This window comes from Pinus tabuliformis, chromosome 4_1 (genome assembly GCF_031772625.1).
Source record: "Pinus tabuliformis cultivar Carrire ecotype Pingquan chromosome 4_1, CPIR1, whole genome shotgun sequence".
NCBI lineage: Eukaryota > Viridiplantae > Streptophyta > Pinopsida > Pinales > Pinaceae > Pinus > Pinus tabuliformis.
Window position 1 is genome coordinate 220,849,646 of NC_142303.1, and position 25,563 is coordinate 220,875,208.

General features: G+C 39.9%; 1 protein-coding gene across 1 annotated transcript in view; it reads left to right on the top strand.

The window, feature by feature from the left end:
- LOC149175031 (lysine-ketoglutarate reductase/saccharopine dehydrogenase bifunctional enzyme) overlaps nucleotides 1–25,563 on the top strand; it is a 573,325-nt gene that overhangs the window by 309,398 nt on the left and 238,364 nt on the right. The window contains exon 15 of the mRNA XM_089419501.1: nucleotides 10,720–10,800. Coding sequence (XP_089275627.1) covers nucleotides 10,720–10,800 — 81 coding nt within the window. The remainder of the gene's footprint in view (nucleotides 1–10,719; nucleotides 10,801–25,563) is intronic.

The following is a 25,563-nucleotide window of genomic DNA, read 5'->3' on the forward strand; positions in this document are numbered from 1 at the left end:
TAGCATCTTCCTCTGCACGGAAGTGCCCTGATACAATGTCGTCAAGGTGTCCCACATCTCCTTTGCCGTATTTTTCTTGACAATATGTTGAACTACATGATCCTTGACTCCATCAAGGATTATGCACTTAGCCTTGGCCATTGCATCCTCATACTTTTCGTTATCAGTTGGGTCGACTGGGATAGCCACGGTTCTCAAGGCGAAGGCCTTGATGCGATGTCTATCCAGAACAGATAGGATCCTGGCCTTCCAGATGACAAAGTTGGACGCCTCGTCCAGCTTGTCCTGATCCCTCAGTTCGTTCATGGCCATCTCTGCTCTTCTTTTCAACTCCCTCCAAGTCTCTACTTTCCTCCTGGAAGTTCTCTTCTTGAATCCTTGTGAGTCTCTATTTTTCTCCTGGAAATCCTCTTCTAGACTCCCTCTGAGTCTCGATTTCCCTCTTGGAAATCCTTCTGCCAATAGTCGAATCGCACCTCTCCGATCTGCTTTGCTCCTATGACACTGATCTGCATTGCTTGGCTAGAAATCTGCCTAGGTAGCGACTTCTTCTACCTTGGTTCTTGTGAAAATTCTATTACTGCACCAACTGATTTATTTTACCTACTTATTTTCCAATAAGTTATTTATGAAAATCCTAAAGTAAACATTATAATAAATTTTGCTGCAAATATCACACCATAATGTAGAAAGAAACACATGCACAAGAATCGACAAATCGATAGAGATATTTTTGACAACCCCCGAAAAACCCAATGTGGGAAAACCAGTGCAACAAGGGAGGATTTTATTATTCAGCAATTCTTCAATACAACTAGGTGCCAAACTGGCTTACCCAATAGAGAGAAAATTCTTCAGCACTTCTCCCTTTCTTAGCGTCAGGCTAGCTGACCTCTGCGTAGCTCCCAGATCCTCTGCATCAGCTCCTGCCTCTTTGCGTTAGCACTGGGCCTCTCTGCGTCACCCACGCAGGCCCTCTAGTGACTGCGCAGTCTGCTGCCTCTGCATCTGCCTCTCCAACCTCTTTGCTGGTCTTCTAGTGCTGTTCTTGACACTCTGTTCCATACTTGCTGCCTCTTGCTGCTCTTTAGACCACTAGTTCGAATTTCTCATCGAACCCCGCTCCAGAAATCGAATTGACTGGTCTCCCTCAGTGTGTCCTCCAATTGACTCTCAAGCCTCTTCTTATACTTTTCCTATTGGTCCTTCAACGACCAAGATTAAATCTCTAATCAATGGCTAAGATTTGATTTGGCTTGATCCATGTCATTTAGAATCTTCTAACCCAGTTTTATATTAATACCCATTAATATTTTATTTTTCCTAAGTTTAGATTTAGGAACACCATTAAAAATATTAATTATTTTAATATCTCCTTAACCGGGTAGAATTTGCCCACACCATTTCTGGGTCTTGGAGATCTCATGTGCTTTAGTCTCTCCACCAATTTTCATGGCTAGAGCACATCTAATGCTACCTCAAATCGATAGTTCTGTCCCATTAGGTACAGTTCTGTCTTGATAGCAACAACACCCCACTAGCTTCACACCCCAAAATCTGCCCACAACTCCCTATGCCCCAACAACTGAAGACATTGAGCCTCTTGACTCTGTGCAATCCGACAAGGCTGAATCACTCTTTTGGCCAACTGCATCACTCCTACTTGGTTGAGTAGGATGATGTGGCTCTTCGTGAGCCTCTTCTTTCGTCCTCTGCCTCTGCATTGGCCTCTCTCTAGCTCGAAATGATGACGCATGCCCTTCTTTTTCACTCCTTCTCTTCTTCTTTCTGCTTAGGAACAACTTCTGTCTCTCGGGACAACTGTTTCTGCTGCAAATTCTCTAATTCAGCTGGTGCCTTCAGCTTTCTCGTGATCCGCAATGCTCTAATACCATGTTGAAATTTCTATGTCTAACATGTTAGAAATTTTCCTGCACTATCTGGTTTATTTCACCTACTTGTTTAATTATTGAACAAGTTATTTGACCATATAAATACTGAAATAAAAACAATGCAGTCTCAACCATCTACAGATTGTCAACTGAAAGAAATACACAAACACACAAGGGACACCATTATTTTTGGACAATTGTCCTCGGAAAAACCCAACATGGGAAAACCAATACTTGTGCTGATGTTTGGCCTTGCTGCCCAACATCCTTTGCACTGCTGCATCCTGTACTGCTGCCCATGGCTTTGCCACTGCCACTGCTACACCTGTACGACAACTCCTTTGTATCCATGCTGCTACTTGTCCTTTCTCCCAACAGTGCATCTGCACTGCAACTCTCTCTCATCATTCTGCATCGTGCTACCCATAGCACTACCACTGCTACTACTGCACTGCAACTCAGTTACTGAGATGATGGTAATTGATCTACCCAACTATTAACATCCTTGCCAGGCTAGAAGCCCTCCTGATGTTGAAGCTCTCTCTACTACTATCATATGCTCCCTCTGTTGCCTCTCTGCTGCTGCAACAATTTTGTGCCTCCCGTAGTCCTGCAAACAACTTTGTGCCTTCTTGCACTGCTGCAACCCTCTCTGCACTGCCAGGGACTACTGCACTCTAGCACTCTTTTGCCGCTTCATCCGCATCTTGCTTCTACCGACATCCATTGAGAGAGCAAGAGTAGCAGCCAGTCTAGGCTATGCAGAGCCCAGCATAGTCAGTGCAGAGGCCAGACGGATTGCATCATCCACACAGAGGTTGCTGGAGTGACGCAGAGGGTCCCAGAGGCTACGCAGTGCATTAGAGGGTTGGCACAGAGGGTCCTGGGGCTGACGCAGGTTAGCGGGAGGCTGACGCAGAGGCCAGAAGGGCCAGCGTTGAGCTTCAACTGTGTCAGAGAGTGTTTCGTCGGATAGGTTTTCTGAATACCTGTTTCCAGATATAGAGGTATTGTTTCTGTGTATTTTTTTCCGTTGGGTGAGCCGATTAGGCACCCAGTTGTACTCAGAATGACTGCATAATAATATAACCCTCTAAATAGCTGCATCGGTTTTCCCGCATTGGGTTTTTTCTGGGACATTTGTTCAAAGGTAACGGTGTCACTTGTGTGCTTGTTTTCTTTCAGCTGATGATCTGTAGATGTTGTGATTGTATTGTGTTTATTTCGGTATTTAAATGTTTTAAATAACTTGTTCAGGATTTACAAGTAGAAGAAATAAACCAATAGAATATAGATTAATTTTCTAACGGATAGACTTAAACAATTCAACATGGTATCAGAGAGTGGTTACAGATCACCGGAGCGCTGAAGGCATCAGCGAATTAGAGCATTTGCAGCAAAATCAGCTGTCCTGAGTGACAGTCGCTGATCCTTGCAGAAGCAATAGAGAAAGGGTTGACGCAAAGGGACTGCATCATCAGTCTAGCCAAGAGGACTGACACATTTGGCTGAGGGAGCTATTTTTCAGGTGTTGGGATTGCGTAGAGCCAAGAGGCTCAATCCTTCAGTTGCTGGGGCGAAGGAAGCTGTGGGCAGTTTACGGGAGCGAAGCTGGTGGAGTACTGTGGTTAGAACAATACCTAACAGGGAATGACCAAGGTAGAGGAAGGTGCTGCCGAGGCGGATATCTAGCCAAGGAATCCAGATCAATGTTGCAGTTGCACAGACGATTGGAGAAGGGAAACTTGACAATTGGCAGGAGGATTTCCAAGAGGGAAATCGGGACTCAGAGGGAGTCCAGAAGAGAACTTCCAGACAAGAAGTAGAAAGACTCAGCAGGAGTCGAACCGAGAACTTCCAGGCGGGAAGTAGAGAGACTCATAGGAGTTGACAGAAGAGAAGCGAGATGGCCGTGAATGGGCTACGAGATCAGGACAGGCTGGACGGAGCGTCCAACTTTGTGGTCTGGAAGGCTAGGATCTTGTCCATTGTAGACAAACATCGTATCAAGGGCTTCGCATTGAGAGTGATGGCTATCCCAGTTGACCCGGTAGCTAATGAAAGGTACAAAGAGGCAATGTCTAAGGCAGAGTTTATCATCCTTGATGGGGTCAAGGATCTTGTGGTCCCACATATTGCCGAGAAGGAAAAGGTAAAGGAGATGTGAGACACTTTGAAGACATTGTACCAACATACTTCTGTGCAGAGGAAGATGCTCCTAGAGAATCAGCTAAAGTCATACCAGATGTAGAAGGGAGAGTAGATAGATGTCTTCCTCGGTCGATTGAAAGAGATCCGTGACCAACTAACTTCCATAGTGGCCACGCCGGATTAGGAGTTGATGGCAAGGACCACACTTAACGTAGGCGTAGCATCAGCACATGTACTGGTGCCATATAATCAAGTGATGCTCAGTATGGAGTATTACTAGAGCAGATTCCTCGCTAAGAGGGAGTGTTGATTTGGGGTAGCATCGGATGTGCTCTAGCCATGGTGGAGAGGTTAAAGCACATGAGATCTCCAAGACCCAAAAATGGTTTGGGAAAATTCTACCTGGTTAAGGAGATATTAAAATAATTAATATTTTTAATGGTGTTCCTAAGTCTAAACTTAGGAAAAATAAAATATGAATGGGTATTAATATAAAACTGGGTTAGAAAGTTCTAAATGACATGGATAAAGCCAAATCAAATCGTAGTCATTGATTAGAGATGTAATCTCAGCCGTTGAAAGACCAACAGGAAAAGTATAAGAGGAGGCTTGAGGGTCAGTTGGAAAATACACCAAAGTGATCAGTCATTTGATTTTTTAGAGCGGGGTTTGCGAAGAGAAATCGAATCACTGATCAAAGTTGCAGCGAGGGCAGTGAGTACAATGCAGAGAGGTAGAGATAGTGCTAGAAGACTAGTGCAGAGGCAGAGAGGCAGACGCAGAGCCAGAGGGAGCCACGCAGAGGCTAGAAGGGCCTGCGTCATCCACGCAGAGGCTGCAGGAGTGACGTAGAGAGTCAGAGAGGTTGCGCAGAGCCTCAAAAGGCTGATGCTGAGGGTTTCAGGCTGACACAGAGACTAGGAGGCCTGATGCTGAGCTTCAGATTGTGTTGGAGAGGGTTTCATGGGGCAAACTTTTTAAATATCTGCTTCCGAATAGAGAGGTGTTACTTTTAGATTATTTTCTCTATCAGGTGAGCCAGTTTGGCACCCAGTTGTACTCAGAAAGACTGCATAATAATACAACCCTCAAAATCGCTACACCAATTTTCCCAAGTTGGGTTTTTCTGGGGAAGATTGTCCAAAAATAACGGTGTCACTTGTGTGTTTGTCTATTTCTTTTAGTTGTTGATTTGTAGATAGTTGAGACTGTATTTTGTTTATTTCAGTGTTTATATGGTTAAACAGCTTGTTAGTAATTAAACAAGTAGGTGAAATAAACCATATAATACAGATAAAATTTCTAATGGGTAATACTTAGAAATTTCAACAATTAATGGGTATTAATATAAAACTAGGTGAGAATGTTTTAAATCACATGGATCAAGACAAATCTAATCTTAGCCATTGATTAGAGACTTAATCTTAGTCGTTGAAGACTCAACAAGAAAAGTATAAGAGGAGGCTTGAGGGTCAGTTGGAGATGCAACAAGATTGATCAGTCAGTTCGATTTTCTAGAGCAGGGTTTGCTGAGAAAATTTGAATAAGTGATCTGAGTTGGAGTGAGGGGCAGTGAGTACATAGCAGAGAGGCAGAGATAGTGCTAGAGGGTCAGTGCAATGACTAAGGAGGCTATGCAGAGCTAGGAGGATCAATGCAGAGGCAACTAGAGATTGTACAGAGGATGAGGGGCCTGTGTGGGTGATGCAGAAGGCCAGAGAGCTGACGCAGAGAGGCAGAGGCTGACACAGTGGATTCCAGAGCTACGTAGAGGCTAACAGGGCTGACGTAGAGCCTTGGAGAAGCACCAAAAGGATTTTTGTGGGGCAGACTAGTGCTGAGACGCTGAATATCTGCTTCTGAGAAGAGGTATTACTACCATGTAAAAATATCTGTTGGGTGAGCCAGTTTGGCACCTTAGTTGTACTCAAGAAATCTGTATAATAATCAAACCCTCAGAACTGCTGCATCGGTTTTCCCGCATTGGGTTTTTCCGAGGACGATTGTCCAAAAATAACGGTGTCCCTCGTGTGTTTGTCTAGTATTTCAGTTGTTGATTTGTATATGAGTTAAGGTTGAATTTGTGTTTATTTTCAGTATTTATATGAATAAATAACTTGTTAAGGAATAAACAAGTAGGTGAAATAAACTAGATAATGCAGTAGGGATTTCTAATGGGTAACATTTAGAAATTTCAACATCTCAAACGCTACGTCTGCTAGGCTGCTAGCACTGCCACTGCTAACACTGCATCCGTACTGCAACTCAGTCACTGAGAGAAGCAATTGAAAAACATCTAAAACTAGCTGAACTTCACTGTGTTCAACATAATACAATGAATGTTGGAATCTCACTGCTATTGATTCTGACCCTCTAAATCTTTGCACTGCTGCTGACTCCTGCACTGTGCCAACTGCACTGCCTCCAACCTTGCTCTACGCTGATCAGTGTCTTGTCCCAAGCCACTGCATCTGTCCTCCAAACAATCCACTGTATCATTTGACACTAAGTCCATCTCACTACTTTTGAATCTTGGGCTCCCATAGCAAGGAATTGATCCAAGAGGTGTACTCCTCAAGGATCCTACCCACATGTAGTCCTCTCGATGACAACTCAATATCGCCCCATCTCCCTCCCGGAGATGCATGGCACTCATGGCATACTCTTCCTCATCTATCTTCGCGGCTACAACCTTTGGATAATGCTCCTCGTCCTTATCCTTTTGCTTCAAAGGACACTGAGATGCAAAGTGACCCATCTCGACACATCTGAAATATTTCACCTTCGAAATGTCCTTCTTCCGCTTTGGCTTCTGCTATCCCTTTGATGCTAGAGTTGCGTTTTCCTTCTCCTACTTTGTCTTTGTGCCACTCCCACTGCTGCCATTGAGGTTGACCTTCACTAGGTCCCTCCTTAACTCCTATTGAAGAGCCGCCCACATCTCCTCTCTCGAAGGTAGTTTTTTTTTGCCCAATATGTTTTGGACTAAAACTTGCCATTCATTTGAGACTCCATTCAGGTCTATCCTCACCATCGCGGTTGGCAGAGGAGTAGACCCCACTGCAGCAAGCTGATCTCTAGTGTCCTAAAGACGTTGAAGGTAGAGGTTCACCCCTTCTCTTTTCTGCATCAAATTCCGCTACAACTTTTTCTCTAAATACATCTTCCATTGTTCGGAAGAGCCTTCATACAGAGAAGACAAAGCTTCCCACATCTCTCGGGCTATATCCTTGCCCTGCAAGTGTGAGACCACATGATCTCGAACTCCATCGAGAATGAGCCTTTTTGCCTTCCCCTACTCGGCCTTGTATTTCTTCTTTTGATCGTTGTTAGCAGGAACATCTACAATACTTTTGACGTAGGCCTCGAGATCATATTCCTCTAGAATAGCTAAGATTCTGGTCTTCTAGATGACATAGTTGGATGCTCCGTCCAACTTGTCCTGATCTCTGAGCCCATGCAATGCCATCTCACCCAACTATTGAACTGACTCCTCTAGTCACTGCTTAGCAATGCTTAGCTGCTCAGCAAGTGAGAGATTTGAACTTTCTGGCAAAAAGTTCTCTGAGGAGAAAATTCCCCTTCTAGTGTCTTTGTTCTTTTCCAGCGGATTTCTGCCTCGGCAGACATTGCGCCCTTCAAGCACTGTGCCGAGGCTCTGCGTCACTCCCTCTGCCTCTACAAACTCACGAATTGGAAATCGTACCTCTCTATCATCTCACTCAGAGAGAGATTTTCTCGAATTTGCTTCCCAGCAAGGACTGCGCAATCCATTCAAGGGGATTCGAATTGCTGCCAAGTGCAGCTTTCGGCCTCACTGCTCAGTGCTGGATTTTCTCTTCCTATTTCAAAATCAATGTTGTGATACCATGTGAAAATTCCTACACTCTGAAGGAACCCCTACTGCAGCAAATCTGAATTTACTTCACCTACTTGATTTTTAACATATATTAACCAAGTTATTCTTCTGAATATTGAAGCAAATTACTTTTGCAACCTACACTAATTAAATATTTGATCTGATGAAACAAAAAATAGAGCAAAGAACAAGATACATAGGACACTTATTTTTGGATACAATAGTCCCCGGAAAAACCCAACATAGGAAAACCGGTGCAGCAGTTCCTAGGGTTTATTATTATGCAGGAGAAGTATCTGAATACAACTCTAAGATGCTCATCTAGCAATACTTTGCTAGATTTTGAGGCGATGAGAACAAAATTTTTTTACTAAAAGGACAGAAGTGAATATCAATTTCAGCGTTTCTTTTTTAATAACTTATTCCCTAAGGCCAACTACAAAACAAAATATTCTAAAAATGTTGGCATTTCTCCCAACAACAGCACCAAAATTTGACAGGTTCAGACAACGTATAGAATTAATAACTCCATTTATCAAAAGGACGAACTTTATTTAAGTGTGAATCTTTCAAAAATGCAATGCACCATATATGAATTTTCAGAATCTTAACTTCCATGGCTATTTTGTACTGGGTGCAGGTTTCTTTCTTAGGGGGGAATTTACAGGGCCTTTGTTTTCCTAAATTGTTGATACATTAGCTACTTTATTTCAGCTATAAAGAAGTTAATACAATATCCAGTATCCAAAAGCTAACTAAATTCTGTGATAGGAATAATTACAGCAATTAACTTTCAACAACTTATAATAAATTCAGCTACAGGAATTAATTACAATAGCTAACTGGACTTGTCCAGTTTGCTGCATTACTAGAGTCTTCGATATTAAAAATTAGTTCAACCAGTCCTAGTTTATTACAAGATGAAATATGCCCTAAACTTCTCAATGCAAGGAAATAATTAATCTTATGAAATAAAGATTTTTTACTAGTTGTAGATAATGGAAAAGATACAGAATTAAGCCAAACATACTTAACAGAAAAACGATCTGGAATTGAAAATTAAAGGAAAAAACGGGATCACCATGGATGTGGAGTGGCACTTGCTCTATACTTCGTTGTCTGATCTGCTAAAGGAAATTCAATCGACCACAAATAACCAGCATTAGGATTTACTAAAGAGCTATATATTCCAAAAACATGTAACTCATAGTGAACCCCCCTTAATTCTCTTTTCTGGCCTGTATACAAAAATCAAGCTTGATGAAATGGTTGCTCGAATTCCAGAAACTAACTTTAACTAAAAACTGAAATAACAGTCTCCTCGAATAGAGGAGGAATACAAGATACCACTTCCAAAAAGATAAGCCATGGTGTTAACAACTAACTACCCTAACCACTTCATTAATTACATGATCCACAATTGACACATGAGCCAAATGACTAAATGTATGTAATTATGAATACTTTTATGTGGCTGGTGTGATAGTCTATTAAGTTTTTTTTTTTTTTTTCAAAATTTATCGTAAAAACAATATTTACACTATTTAAACAAAATTGTTGTTGCTGAAATTTTTTATAGCAGCTGAGTCTTCCTTTTGTTGGTGACTACACTAATTAGAAACACTGTAGTTACTGATATTTTGGCGTAACATTTTGATGCTATTAAGGAGTTATGCAGCAACTGTTGCTAATGAAGAATTCTGTGGCAATCAATTCACAATAAAACCATGATAGCTTCCTTTTGAGTCCTGCAACTAACAAGTTAACCATGCCATGCACACAAATCATGTAATCTCGTTCATTTCCTATTAAAACTCATTCATTTTATATGAAAGTCCAACCATGAAATATAATTTATTGGAATATTGAAATGAAGTGAAATTGGCTAATAATAGTAATGGAAGAATTAAAACATGAGGATGAAGATGGAAAAATGTATGATTAGAAAAGCATAATTACCAGTCTCATCACTCTTCATCTTTGATATTTTTTCTTTCATGTCTTTCTTCTCTTCTTATTTTGGTGCAAATCGGTGCTTCTCTTCTTACATAGTAGTACATTTCTATGTTTCTCTGCCCAGGCTTTACCTCTTATGAATAGCCCCTTGTATTGTTTATATTTATCTTTACATACTTTTGCAACCGAGGGTTGTCTTTTACACTACGGCATTTCCATTATGATATTTCTTTCTAGTCCTATTGACATATTTTGGTCACGTGGGCATTAATGTAATTTTCTTCCTAGCTTCCTTCATTCTTTCTTTTTATGGATTTTAGGGTTAATAAATAATCCACAACAATTGCAGTTTATTGTCCTTCACTAGTAGTAATGTGTTGCTGGCATGCATCCATGCAATCCTTTAAGCTCCCAACTTTTTTTTTAGGAATTCCAGTGTTTCAATATGTGCATAAAACAAATTAATTATGTAACGTCGTATATCACTATCGATTGTAGGCTTGTAGCTAATGATTTCATTGCAATGGAAATGTGTGAAAGGATTGATGTTTTCTTGGTTATGTTTTACTCTTGTGGATGGAAAATAACTTGATTTGGTTTATATAATAATCTTTTTGGGTTTTATTTGTTTCTCAAATTCTATTTTGTGTATGCATAATTTTAGATTATTTTATGTTGAATGATCTAGGCAATCCAAAAGTTGAATCATAATTTACATTAGTTGTTTCAACACTTCGATTTATAAAAGGTTATTCAAGGACATAGGAAGCATGGAAAACATTTTTTCAATATTTTTCACTTTCAAAAAATCAATGGATGATCTTTATGAGATTTAAAATTTTAAACAACATTGTGGGACAGGTAATTGAAGGGATTCCTAATACAACAGCAGTCGAGCTTGATATAGCTGATAAAGACCATCTTCTACAATATATATCTGAGGTAAATTCTTTTTCTTTAATTTCTAGAGAATCTATAGTTCTGCTCTCTTTTTGTTATGGTTGGAGAACATGTCAATCCTATAGAATGTTATAAAGATGAATACGATTACTACTAAACTAAGTAACATGGCATGCCCTACAGGCCCTCTTGCCCATGTCATTGTAATAGACAAGCTAGGGCATCATGTCTGACACCCATTGGATACATTTCTTATCACAAGACACGTACGTAACACATGTTAGACACATGTCAGCAATGATTCACTAGCATGTTCTACTGTGTTGAACACATTAGTCCAAAAATGGATCCCACATCGGGTTAAAAAACTCATAAAAATGCGTTTTGCCTTAGGAAACATGGTTAATAACTGTTAAAATTGGCAACTAGGGCCAAATTCCACCTTGGGACATTTCATTTGATGGAGATAATGATTGCATTAAATTCCTCTTCTCGAGGGGACCAAAATTGATATAAAGATCATTTCATTTGGACAAGCAGAAGTGTGATTTTGAATTTATGCCCACATGTGCAAATCGCTTAGATCGGCCACATCAACATGTAGGCTCAAGAAGCCCAATGGACGTGTCTCTTCACCCACAGCGAATTGTATAAATACAAGTGACCTCACACCTCATTTGGCACCATAATCACTCACATGTTCTTCTCTCTACTTCTCTCATTGGTTCGTACAACTATTGGGCAGCTTCTCTCTCTCACACGTGTGGCAAGAAGGACGAGTTTTCTGGGCTGAATTGCAGGACCGAAATTTCAGGCAGCAGACCAAGTTTGACCAGCATTGACCAAGGGGTTGTTGACCAGCTTTGACTGCGATTTTTAGAGGATCTTTTCTGTCTCTTTAGGCTGCATTTCTGGGCACATAAATCGAGGGAATCTGGGCAGTTTGACCAGCGCTGACTTCAGGGTTGACTGCAGTTTGATCGCAGAAAATTACAGCATTTTCTCTTTCCTTTGACTGAGTTTGACTGAGTTGTTTTGGGCTGACTTTGACCTCCTGATCAGGCCAAGTTTGACTGGGGAAGACCAAGCTATTTTGAGGATGATTTATTGCTGATTTGACCAGCGTTGACTTTTTGGTTAGGGTTGAAGTTTGACTACAGTTGACTGCAGAAATTGACAAGACTGTTTTCACTTTGAATTGGGCAAGTCAATTTGATTTTTGTACATTTCATCGAGGAGGTTAGAAACATCTAAATACTCAAATATACATGCAGGAAGTATAAGTAATGATCAAAACAAAAATCAATAAGTCTTGTGAAAATTTGAGAATCCCACCCAAATCAACTACTGCAGCGACTGATTAAACTTCTCCTATTTGTGAATTACTGAAAAAAATTATCCACTGCTTCTTACAACAAATATCGAAGCTAATACATGTGAAAATTTCTAAAATGGAAATCCTACTGCAATGATTAATATGACGTCTTCTAATTATTACTTCAGAGTTAAGTTATCTACTGTATTCTTACGGCAAATATCGAAACATATTCTACTGCAGCCTTCACAATTAAAACATTGCATAAATTAAATGTAAGTAAAATGCCGGCACAAATACAAACACAATGACAATTATTTTTGGACAGTTGTCCTCGGAAAAACCCAATGTGAGTAAACTAGTGCAACAAATGAGGATTTTATTATTCTTCAACAAAAATCAACATGTACAAAATTTCACCCAACAGTATAGAACTGAGAAACATTTACAGACATTCCTGAACAAGTCTCTGACTCGAGAGAGAAGTTCCTTGACCCTCTGTGTCTCTCTGGCTTGCCCAACGTCAATTTCTCTGGCCTCTAGATTGGCCTGCGCAATGCCTGCATCACTTAGGCCAGCACTGCCTCTCCCAGCGTCAATCTGCCCAGTGCTATTCCTTTTGCTGCTCTGTGTCTTTGTCCTTGTCTCCCTGACTGATGTTGAACCCTCTCTGACTCTCCTTCACTTGCAACTCTCCCTCTGAATCGATTTTCTCTTGTCGAACTTCGACCAGTGAGAAAATCGATTTCTCTTGGGCAACTGAGTATCTGCCTGGTGCATCTTCCAAATGACCCTCAAGTCCCTTCTTATATCTTCCTGTTGAGCAATCAATGGCCTAGATTAAAACATAATCAAAGGTTCAGATCATTTTGACTTTATCCATGGCTTTTTCTAGAAGTTTCACCCCTGAGTGGATTAATACCCATTAATATTTTAATTTTCCTAAGTTTAGACTTTGGAACGTTATTAAAAATATTAATTATTTTAATAAAATCACTTCTGGGTGGAATTTCCCAAAACGCTTTCTGGGTTCTTTGGAATACATGTGCCCAAGCCTCCCTGCAAAATATGTGTATTAGAGCACATCCGATGCTACCCCAAATCAACACTCCCTCTTAGCGAGGAATGTGCTCTAGCAATGTTGTGAAAAGCGCGAGCGGGATTAAATCGGCGCGGGGAACGAATCGGAAAAAATCGGAAAAAAGCAGGAAAAAATCGTTTGGTACAAAAATATTCATTTCTTTTTTCATTTTTTTCAATTTTTTTAATATCTAAACCATCTACAACATAAAATAAATACATTGACACATAAATATGATAGAAAAACTAATATATAAGATGTTTAATATCATTTCTAGCGCTAAAATCAAACATAACATTGAATCATGTCCTGAATAGTAAGTCCTGACTCCTGAGTCCCAACTCAGCCTCAAAATATCAACAAAAAATATGATAATGTATTTCATCATGTCATAATGTCATATACAATAAAATGAGGTCTAATCCTATTGATTTCCTTTGCCCCTCTTGCGAGAAAATGCCACAGCTTTCCCTTTCCCTCTAGATGTAGATGCTGGTGCCTGTGCTGGTGGAGATGGCAGTGGAGTTTGATGTGCTCTAGAAGCTAAAGAACTAGAAGTAGGAGCTATAGGAGGTAGACCACGTCCTCTACTGGTGGCAGGGGTAGCCCAAGCAGGTGGTGTCACCTGGAAACATTACAATCTCCCAATCTTGAAATCCTGAAAAACTGATAAGTCTGCTAGATGTTAAATGAAATCTAAAATTCTACTTTCTCCATATGAAATCCAATGAGGCTGGAACCACTCTCAAACATCCTGAGTCATTTCATGGTAATGTTAAAAATTTAAGTAAAAGGATGAAAATGAAGATTAAGGAGAATGTCACTTTTACTTTAAGAATTTAACATTACCATGAATAGCATATCCATACTAGGGCCTAGACTTGATCATTAAGCTGCCCCACTAAAAAATTATTTGTTTCTTTCAAAAAAAATTGCATGAAAAAACCCAAATGACCAAATGAAAAACCAAAAAAAAAATTATAAAATCGTGCTGTCCTGGCAACCCCGAGCTTTTTTCGGAAAAAATCGCGTTTTTTTCGAAAAAAATCGGCAAAAAAAAATAGCCGATTTTTTCGTGTAAAAAGCGCGATTAAATCGGCGCGGGGAAAAAAGCGCGATTTAATCGCGCTTTTCACAACACTGTGCTCTAGAAATACACTACCTCTCTGCATACTACTATTACTCTGAAGCGTTGTGTCTGCGCTGCTGATGCCTAGCATGTTGTCCATCAGCTACTGTGATGTTGTTGCTATTGTAGTGCTGCCTTTGACACTGCTACTATTAATTCTACATTTGTACTGCACCTCCCTCTGCATCTGCATTGCATCCTGCTCCTGTTACTGAAATGGATTTTCAATCATACCCAACTGCTCTCTGAACTGAGTAAACTTAGCTCTTCCGAGGGCCTTTCTAAGTATATCAGCCACCTGCTCTCCTGTGGGAACATACTGTAGTTGTATTGCCCCATGCTAAACACAATCTCTGATAAAGTTACAACGAATATCTATATGTTTCGACCAATCATGAAACACTGGATTCTCAGAGAGTTTGATGCAACTCTGGTTATTGCAGAAAACCTTGGTCGCCTCCATCCTTTTTCTGAATAGGCTCACAAGAAATTTTTTGAGCCATATGGCTTTGCACATAGCTGTGCTAGCTGCCATATATTATGTTTCTACTAAACTCAGTGCTACTGATTTCTACTTCTTGTTGCACCAGGATATCATCCCTGATCCAACACTAAAGCAGTACCTAGAGGTACTTTTTTGGTCTACTGAATTACTTGCCCAATCTGCGTCGGTGAACCCATTCAAGCTGATATCCTCTCCTCTAGAGTACTTCAACCCATATCCGACTATTCCTCGTACAAACCTAAGTATGTGTCTAGCTGCTGCCCAATGCACCCTTTTTGGTTCCACCATGAACTGACTAAGAGTCTTAACCGCAAAACAAATGTCTGGCCTATTGTTGACTAGATACTTAAGCAACCCAATGAGCTATCTATACAAGGTGGGATCTACTTCTTTATCCTCTGATGCATCTATTTCCTTTCCGTTGGTGATCATGGGAGTAGCCATGGGTCGGCAATGCTGCATTCTGAATCTCTTCAAAACCTCTATAGCATATCTTCCTTGACCAAGGAAGATCTCCCCATTCTTCTGCCAAACTCCCAACCCCAGAAAATAATGCATCAATCCCAAGTCCTTCATGTCGAATTCGTCTTCAAGATTCTTCTTATAGTCCTGGATGAGCCTAGATGATACAGTTAGAAACAGGTCATCTACATATAGTACCAAAATAAGTGGCTCATTCTGTACCAGTAAATAGTAGACATTGGGATCAACATCACTCTTGACAAATCCCAACTGCTGCAAGTAACTATCAATTCGACCATACCATGCTCCAGGTGCCTGCTTGATCCCATACAGGGCTTTCTTTAACCTGCAAACATGAGACTTTTTCTCATGAGTTTCGAAGCCTTCGGACTGTTCTATAGACACCTCTTCTTCTATCACCCCATTCAAGAATGTTGTCTTGACGTCCATCTGGTGAATCTCCCATCCCATTTCAGCTGCTATGTATATAACAAATCAAATAGAGGTGTAACGAGCAACTGGGGCGAAGGTCTCTTCATAGTCTATCCCTTTTTCTGAGCATACCCCTTTGCCACGAACCATGCATTGTACTTACTCTATCTTGTCGTTTGCAACATACTTGATCTTGCAGATCCATCGCGAACCTACAACTGATCTATTTTTTGGTCTAGGTACTACTTCCCAGACATCATTCGTCATGATGGAGTTGTACTCTTCCACCATGGCATCTACCCACACTCAGTGTTGAACAACTTCTTGAAAGATAGAGGGTTCTCCAACCTGAGCTACTAGTGCTTGGTATTTATTTGGTTGTCTGTGTTGCCTCTTCTCGGCTCTAGGAGCTCCAACAAACTCCTCTGCATCCCTCAGTCTCTGTCACACTTCTCTGCTCGTTCTCCCACTAGTGGTGGGAGGTTCAACCAATTCTTCCTCCTCACCTTGTTTCGTTTGTTGAGAAGCATCTGCATTTCCTCCCTCTGTTACGATATTCTGACACATAGGAAATAGTTAAGTATAACTTGGTCTAGTGTAGAGTTAGGTAAAGTGTGTTTCTTTACTATGTACATTTGTAACTTGGAATCCAATGGTCACGATATGTTTTAAACATGAAGTGATCTGACAATGCATTCTCTCCTCGGTAATACCGACACTTGATCTGCGGCTTAACACCCAATTGGTCCATGATCTCTATTTAAAGAGCATGGAGAGTCATTTGTAGGGTAACCATTCATGAGAGAAGCTTATGTAAGTTTTCATTCTTTTATTAATAAATTGCCTGAAGTGGTCACGTTGGCTCAGGTTGTGGACTGTTTCCCTCTTAGAGGGTTTAAACCACGTCAAGAATACTGGTGTATTGATCCGTGATTTGTTTGTGAGTAGTGTCCTTTGGTGTTATGTCTGAGGAACTTACCCTGTAAATTCCTACATGGTATTAGAGCTATTTGAGGGCACATTCGCTGGTGATCCAAATCTGAAGCCGGTACAACTGCATCCAACTGTCATTTCCTAGATCTACTATTTCTAACTAGTTTCAGGCCAAGAGGACTGCTCTATTGTGTTAGGAGCATCTGTTCTAGCGAGGAACCCCTTTCGTTTCATGCGAAAAGGTTTCTAGTAGCCCTAGCTACGTCATTTTTAAGATCTTGAGGTATACAGTTTTTATTTGCAGTTCTAGCTATTCATCTCTCTATTTATTTCCGTTTATTTAGCTCTCTGCCTTTTATTACTAGATCTATAGCTTTCATTTCTGTGTATGCTCTTTGCCCCACGACTCTATGCAATCTGGGCAAATCAGAAACAGGAAGGAAAGATTTTTCTCATGCGTATGCTCTTTTCCGCCTCGCCTTATTGTGATTTCGGAAAATCAGCAACATTGAGGAAAATATTTAGTTTCCGGCTAAACCTAACTTCAAGCCATAAGGTTTGTTTTTTTTGCATGTCCGTGTTGGGTTTGGTGGTTTTTGTTTTGTAGGCAAGAAAAAGCTTTTTCAAGTAAGCATGCACCCCAAAGCTTTAGTGACTAAAAAAAAACCTACCCTTCCTCTTTTCCAAAACTTACTAACCTTTTAAACTAGCTCACTTGGTCCAAAGTTACTTTATGAGAATAGAGATCTTGTGTTCAGGTCTTTCTTTTTGTTGAGTTAATTTTTCAAAAAGCACACGTAACTTATGTTTTATTGTTACTTTATGTAAAAGTTTTTTCACCCATTATAAAAAGTGAGTCACTTATAATTCTAAAGTCTCTTTATCTTTTATTTAAGTTACAATTTAGTGGGTAGATCATAAAGTACCATTGTAAAAGTGACTTTCACTTATTTATAAAAGTGAGTCACATAAAATCTCTTTTTTTTAAGTGAGCTAATTAGATTAAGTTTGAAAAGGGGAGAGGAGGGATTTTTTTTTAAATATAACATTATCATTCATTTCTGCACATTCACGCACTTCATCGGCATCTTCAACAACTTTTCTTCGAAAGACCATGATTTCTTTATCCGGAAGCTACTTTTAGAGCCATTTTTCTGAATCAGCCTAATTTTTCGAGATCTTTCCATTGGAACACTTAGTTTCAGCATCTACAACTTCAATTTTTTTTAAAATGGAAATTTCATGCCAAGTTATTCTTGACAGCACCAACTACTTTCAATGGTGGTCCTACATTGTGGATTTACTTAGAAGTAAAGGTCTTTACAGAATAGCCTCAGGCCAAGAAACCAAACCTCAAGATGAAGATAAGACAGCCAAATGGGAAAATAGGCAAGATCAAGCATGTGGGTTGATTGGGATGTTTATTTCTCCAGACGTTAGATTCCATATAACAGAACTTGATACTCCTGATGAAGCAGTGAAACAACTCACTAAAGTTTTTGGAATTAAAAATGAAATTAGTGCCCATCAACTCGAAAATGAGTTGCTTACATTGGACCCCAATAATTTTTCTTCCATTGAAGATTTTTTGCCCAAGTTCAAGACATTTAGACTTCTCTTGGAAGGTGTTAAGGTTAAGAAAGAAGATGGTAGCCTTATCTATTCCATTCTTACTAAGTTGGGACCAGCCTACTCTGTGTTTGTTTCCACCTTCCATTCTACTAGAGAAGCCTTTATTTCTCAAGGACAAGACTACAAGTCCCCCTCTTTTGATGCCTTTTGTGATTCTTTAATAAGAGAACAAGAAAAGCTCTTATATCTTGGGAACTCTTCTAAGAAAACCTTAGCCGCCCAACAACAACCAAATTCAAAGAATCCTAAGAAGTAGTATCCTAAAAAGAATGGTCCTAAACCAAACAAGGGTCCTAAGCAATTTTAGTCTCAAAATGAAAAATCATTTCAACAAAATGATAAGGCAAATAAAAACAAAGGGAAGAAGACTGATAGACATTGCCACTTTTGTAATCGAGATGGCCACTTAGAATCCAAATGCTTTAAGAAGATGGAAGCCTTGGAAGTAGCAATGAAGAAGCATAACATCCATTTGGATCACTCTTCAACTTCAACTTCATCTTCAGGAATAGCACTTTCTGGATGTGGTTGTCAAGCATCTCGGTCTGGTTATGCACTAAATGTATCTTCTTCTTCTCATTCTCATGAGTGGCTAATTGATTCTAGAGCTTCTTATCACATGGCCAAAAACAAAGCCATGTTTTCTTCTTTAAATGATTGTAACACCAAAAATATATATGTTGGTGATGATAGATCTCTTAGTGTTGTAGGGACTGGGACCGTTCATCTAGACAATTGTCAATTTAATGATGTATTATGTGTTCCAGATTTATCCTGCAACCTTTTATCTGTATATCAGATAACTCATTCAGGTGAAGGTAAAATCATTGAATTTTCACCTCACGATGTTGTAATTAAGGACCTAAGAGATCCTAGACAGATTTTAGCTATTGGCATTGCTGATAATTCTACAAGGTTGTATAATTTTAACAACTTTGGGTTATCAAATCTTCCCTCGGTATTTGTTGCTCATAATGATGAAGTGAGCAAACTTTGGCATGAGCGATTTGGTCACTTAAACTATTTCTCCCTTCAGAATCTATGTAAAGAAAATATGGTGACAGGTCTTCCAATGGTATCTTGCAGAGATGGTGTTTGTTCTGGATGTGTACTCGGAAAACATCATCGGGATAGTTTTGAAAAACGTGCCTCTTGGCACGCCTCAACCCCTTTCCAGCTTGTGCATAGTGATTTGTGTGGTCCACTTCCAGTTGTTTCATTCTTTGGCTACAAGTATTTCTTAACTTTCATTGATGATTTCTCTAGATGCACTTGGGTATACTTCTTAAAACTCAAGAGTGAAGTATTTAACATGTTCTTGGCCTTTAAGGCCTTTGTTGAAAAACAATTTGGACATCAAATTCTTAACCTAAGATCTGATAATGGCAAAGAATATGTTAACAACAAATTTGTCAACTTTTGCACTGAGAATGGAATTCAAATGCAACATAGTGTTCCATATACTCCACAATAAAATGGTGTAGCTGAAAGGAAGAATCACTCCTTAAAGGAAATGGCTAATTGTATGCTTCAATCTAAAGGACTTAGTCTTAATTTTTGGGCTGAAGCAATTAACTGTTCAAATTACACAGTGAATTGCACTCCTACTAAGGTTTTAAATAATATCACTCCAGAAGAAGCATGGAGCTCAATTAAACCAGATATAAGTCACTTTCGTGTTTTCGGAAGTGAAGTATGGGCCCATATTCTAGATGAGAAACATAAAGCTTTAGAACCTAAGAGTGAAAAATGTATTTTTGTTGGATATTCTGAAGATGTTAAAGGATATAGACTTATTCCACTTAAGTCCAAAAATGTTATCATTAGAAGAGATGTAAAGTTTGCTGAAAATATATTGGCCTACGAGCATAGTTCGGCGGATGTGGCACCTCTCTCTATCCCTTCTACTTCTGAAAATATTTCTTCTTCAGATGATGACAGCGAGGATGACAATCCTCCCCGACCTTCTCAGGATCCTTTTTCAACTCCTCAACTTCCAAAATGGGTCCGTGCTACTCGGGATGCAGCAAGTGCTCTTGTAGGTGATCCTACAGATCAACGACGTACACATTCTCAGTTCGATAGAGCCTCTTCTTTACTAGCTCAAGCTTCAGTGAATCATGATTCTGACACCTTTGCAGAAGCTTTAGGTCATCCAGATTGGGACACAGCTATGAATGAAGAATATTGTTCATTATTGGCAAATAATACATGGGATCTTGTTCCTCTTCCAAAGGGAAGAAAACTTGTTAGATGTAAATGGGTTTACAGAACCAAGTATGGACCAGATGGAAAAATTGATAAACATAAAGCTTGTCTTGTTGCTAAGGGTTTTTCACAAGTTGAAAGGCATTGACTATACTGAAACCTTCTCCCCTGTTGCCAAAATGAACTCTATCTGCCTTGTTCTTTCCCTTGTTGCCTCTTTCAAATGGGAAGTCTATCAGATGGATGTTAAATCTGCTTTCTTGCCTGGGGACTTGCATGAAGAAATCTATATGGAACAACCTACTGGCTTTATACAAACAGACTCTAGCCTTGTATGTCAGCTTAAGAAATCCCTTTATGGTCTCAAGCAAGCCCCTCGGGCTTGGTATGCCAAAATGGATAGATTTATTTTAGAAGCTAGCTTTTCTAGGTCTCATTCTGACAATATTGTCTACACCAAGAAAGTGGGCAAGTCTCTTATCATTCTTGTTCTTTATGTTGATGATCTTATCCTTACTGCTAGTGATCCCAACCTTATAAACCATGTGAAGTCCAACCTTAAAAGAAGTTTGAAATGACAGACTTAGGACACTTGCATTATTTTCTTGGTCTTCAAGTCTTGCAATCCAAGGAAGGTATTTCCCTTGCCCAGTCCAAGTATGCATGTGATCTTCTACTCCATTTTCACATGGAAGACTGTAAGCCAGCCCCTTCTCCCTTTCAGTCTGGAGCCAAACTTTTAGTCACTTGTACTTCCCTTTAAGTTGATGCTACCTTATACTATCAGCTTATAGGAAAAATTTTGTATATGACCCATACCCGTCTTGACCTTTCCTTTGTTGTTGGCCTTATTGCTCGATTTATGCAAAACCCACATGAAAGTCATTGGAAAGCAGCTAAAAGAATACGTCATTATGTTCGAGGTACAGTTCAGTTTGGGATTCATTACAGTGCAGAAGCATCTCCCCTATTGGTTGGTTTCACTGATTTCGATTGGGCTGGTGACCCTGATGATCGAAAGTCTACTGTAGTTTATGTGTTCACTCTTGGTCCAGGACCTATTACACAGGCTTGCAAGAAACAAAGTGCCATTTCTCTTTCTTCAGCAGAAACAGAGTATCTTAGTGCTGTTGAAGCTAGTAAGGAAGCCTTGTGGCTTTGTCAGATCCCGTCAGAGTTTGGCTTTTAGCAGCAGTATCCGGCTACACTTTGGTGTGATCAGTGTTGCGGGGAGCGCCCCCCCGATCCCGCTCCCAATCCGCACTCTGGGCGGGAGTGACTCGGGAGCGGGTCGGGAGCCCGTTCCCGTTAAAAAAATTTGTGCTCCTTGCCAGTTTCGGGAGCGAATAAGGGAGCGTCGCTCCGGGAGCGAATTTTATAACCTGGGAGCGATTAGGGAGCAATCGCTCCCGACCGCTCCCAGAGCGACGGGAACAATGGGCAGGAGCGAATTGCGCCAAAATAAATAAATAAATCTGGCGGTAAAAAAATTTGTTTTTTTGTTATAAATTGAGGGAGGGAGGGTAAGAGGGTTTCATTGTGATTGTGAGAGTTAGAGTGAGAGCTCATTTGAGATTGAGAGAGGGAGATTGAGAGGGTGAGAGTGAGGAGTAAGGAGCAAGGAGAGAGTGAGATTGAGAGAGAGCAAGGTGCCAAGGAGAGAGTAAGGAGCAAGGAGAGAGTGAGACTGAGAGAGATCAAGGTGCTAAGGAGAGAGCAAGGAGCAAGGAGAGAGTGAGGAAAGAGCAAGGAGCAAAGGGAGATTGGACGCATTTGAGGTAGGCTCACCGCTCTACAATATTGAATATAATGTCTAGCAATTTTTTTTAACATTTATTAAATTATTCCTAATTTCTAAATAAATAAATAATATTTTCTCTATTTCCGTTTCCCATTCCTAATCCCATTCCATTTTTTTTTAATTTTGCAGATTCAAAACTTCAAATTTCAAACATCATGGTTATATTTCTTGGCATTTTCTTCTTCTTGGTTCCTTTTTTGGTTATTGTGGTGCCGGAGAGTAGAAAAAGGAGGGTTGAAAATGAAGAAGGGGATGAAGAAGGGGGACATAGTGGATTTGATGAAAACCTCGGTGAGGAGGAGCTGGAGGAGATTGAACATGATTCAGCTCAAAAAATTAAACAAGACCAAACCCCATTGTAGAAATATGTTAACAGGCCTGAAGCAGGGAAAGGGGGCGGAACCACTAAATTTAATTGCCCCCATTGCAACAATAATTACACAAGTTCATACACTCGTGCCAGAAAACACCTCTATGGGAAAATGCCATGGGATGGAGATAAACAAGTAGGAATCAAAACTTGTATAGGGGTGTCAGCAACAGATAGAGCCAAATACATAAGGGAAGAGGAGGAAGCCCAATACAAATCTAAAAAATCAAAGGGTTTCTTTGAACCAAGCTCACAATCGCATGCACAAAGAACTCCTTCAGCATCCTCCCAAGGCAGTGGATATGGAGGCACATGGTCACCAGGTTTAAGGCGTAGAACTATATCAGATTTCCTTGATGAAGGGTGTAGGAATGATGTAGATTCAAAAGTTTACAGGTTTCTCTATGCATGTGGGATACTATTCAATGCTCTTCGCTTACCTTATTGGCACGAAATGGTTTCTGCCATAAATGATGCCCCTAAAGGATACAAGAGCCCTGGGTATGACAAGGCAAGAACCATTGGACTTACTCATGAAAAAGCCAAAATATCACATTCTTTGAATAGAATGACAAGTTCTTGCACTGACCATGGGGTGTCCATTGTATCTGATGGATGGACAAATGTAAAAGGCAAGCCATTGATAAGTGTTCTTGCTATGTCTGTTAGTGGTGCCATCTTTCTTTCATCATATGATTATTGAGACAAGTTCAAGACCACCATCAACATTGCAGAACCATTTCTTGAAACAATTGACCGAATTGGGCCATACAATGTCATCTAAGTCATCACTGATAATGCTCCTAATTGTAAGGCAGGGGAAGCAATTAGTGAGGATAAATACCCCAACATATTTTGGTCTGGGTGTTTGGTTCACACAATGAACCTTTTGATGCATGATATTGTTAAGAACAAAAACGAACATTACAAATGGATTGGTGATTTGTAAAAGAAAGGCAAACAAATGATCAAATTTATTACAAATCATAGCAATACCCATGGTCTTTTCTGCAGTCACTCAAGATTGGAGTTGTTGAAGATTGCGAGGACTAGATTTGGTAGCTATTACCTCACCTTCAGGCGCCTTTTGAAGGTAAGAGAGTCATTGGCTAGCATGGTATCAACTCCACTCTGGCAGGTATTAAAGGAAAGGGCTACAAATGCAGCTGACAGGCAAGGTTTTGAACTGGTGGAGGAGGACGCTCTTGATGGTATGTTTTGGGCACATGTGAGGCAAGTATTGGATTTCACCAAGCCCATTTATCACATGATTCGGTTTGCAGATACAGATAAACCAGTGATTGGCGAGGTGTATGAGCAGATGGATACCATGTTGGGGCAAATAAAAGATATTGTTCATAACAATGATCCCAACTTGTACAAACTGATTCACGGTTTTTTGTGTGTACGGTGGGATAAACTTAATGTTCCACTACATTGCTTGGCATATATCCTTACACCAAAATACTACTCTACATCTTGGTTGGGCCAACCTGCACCAAGGGGTGGAGTTAGGACCAAACCCCATATAGATGAAGAGGTATCTAAAGGATATTTGGAAGCATTAGAAAAGTTGATACCTGACAGGGAGGAATGTGCTAGTGTGCGTCTTGAAATAGGCAGATACTTCAGTAACAATGGTTTGTTTGGTACCTTTCATGCAATGGAAGACAAAGACAAATTTGATGCTCTAACATGGTGGGAATCATATGGTGGCCATGGACTTTTGCCAAAATTGGCAAAAAAGGTTCTCTCATAGGTTGTAAATACTTCTTCTGCAGAGAGGTGTTGGAGCACCTACAGCTTCATACATAATGTGAAAAGAAACAGACTCAATGAAAACCGGGCAGAAAGCTTGGTTTATGTGCACTACAACTTGAGGTTGTTGAGTCATTACTGTGATCGGGCTTATGAGGATCCAACATATAAAATTTGGGACAACCACCCAGAGGATGATAATTTGGAGGATGGCACTATACATCTTGAAGAACTGGAAGAGGAACTTATAAGAGAGGAAGATGAAGCAACAACCATGCCACCTCCACCATCCAGTAGCAGTGCTCGAGTTCTGAGTCTTGTTCCTTTGTTGTCGCCACCTCCATCTACACCCTCACGTGGAGGGCATGTGCCTTCTAGTTCTAGTCGTCGGTCTGTGCGGGAGACTCCTAGAAGACCACCACGACCTACTCATACATTAGACACTTCTCGTGGCAAGGGCCACATGTAGTACTAGATAATAGATTTACAGTTTACTTGTCTTTTCTAGTTTCTATTAGTTTTCATAACTGTCGAGTCTTGACTCTTTCATATCATAATGATATTTTTTGTAAGCAATATATCATTGTGACAATGAAAGTTTGAAGTTTGAAGTTGGCAATTATAACTCATTGGTAATGATTCTGAATTATGAATATGATGCTTCGTGAAAGTTGTTTCATTTCATTTCATAATTCATTTTATAACATTTCATTTCATGTTAACAGTTAGATATTATTTCTTGTAATGGTTAAATTTAGCTTACAAGTACAACTTTGGTGATCAATGATGATAAATGTTATATATTGACTTTTCAATTTTGAAAGCTTGAAGTTGAAACTTTAAGATTGATGAATCATGATTTACGAGACTCAATATGTTGTAATATGTATGTTACTAACTTGTGGATGTGGTTGATGAAGATTATAACTTCTAGATGATTGATGTTATATGGTTCAATGATCAATCTATGTTTTTTTATGTTTTTTATATCTAATTCATCATTCTACATGTTTTCGTTGACATATATGTATCAAAATATAAAAAATAAAATATATATATATTATATAAAAATCTCTCCGAGATTCGCTCCCAAACCGGGAGCTTTTGAAAATGTCGCTCCCGCTTCCATTTTCGCTCCCACTCCCAAGTAACACTGGGTGTGATAATCAAAGTGCCATT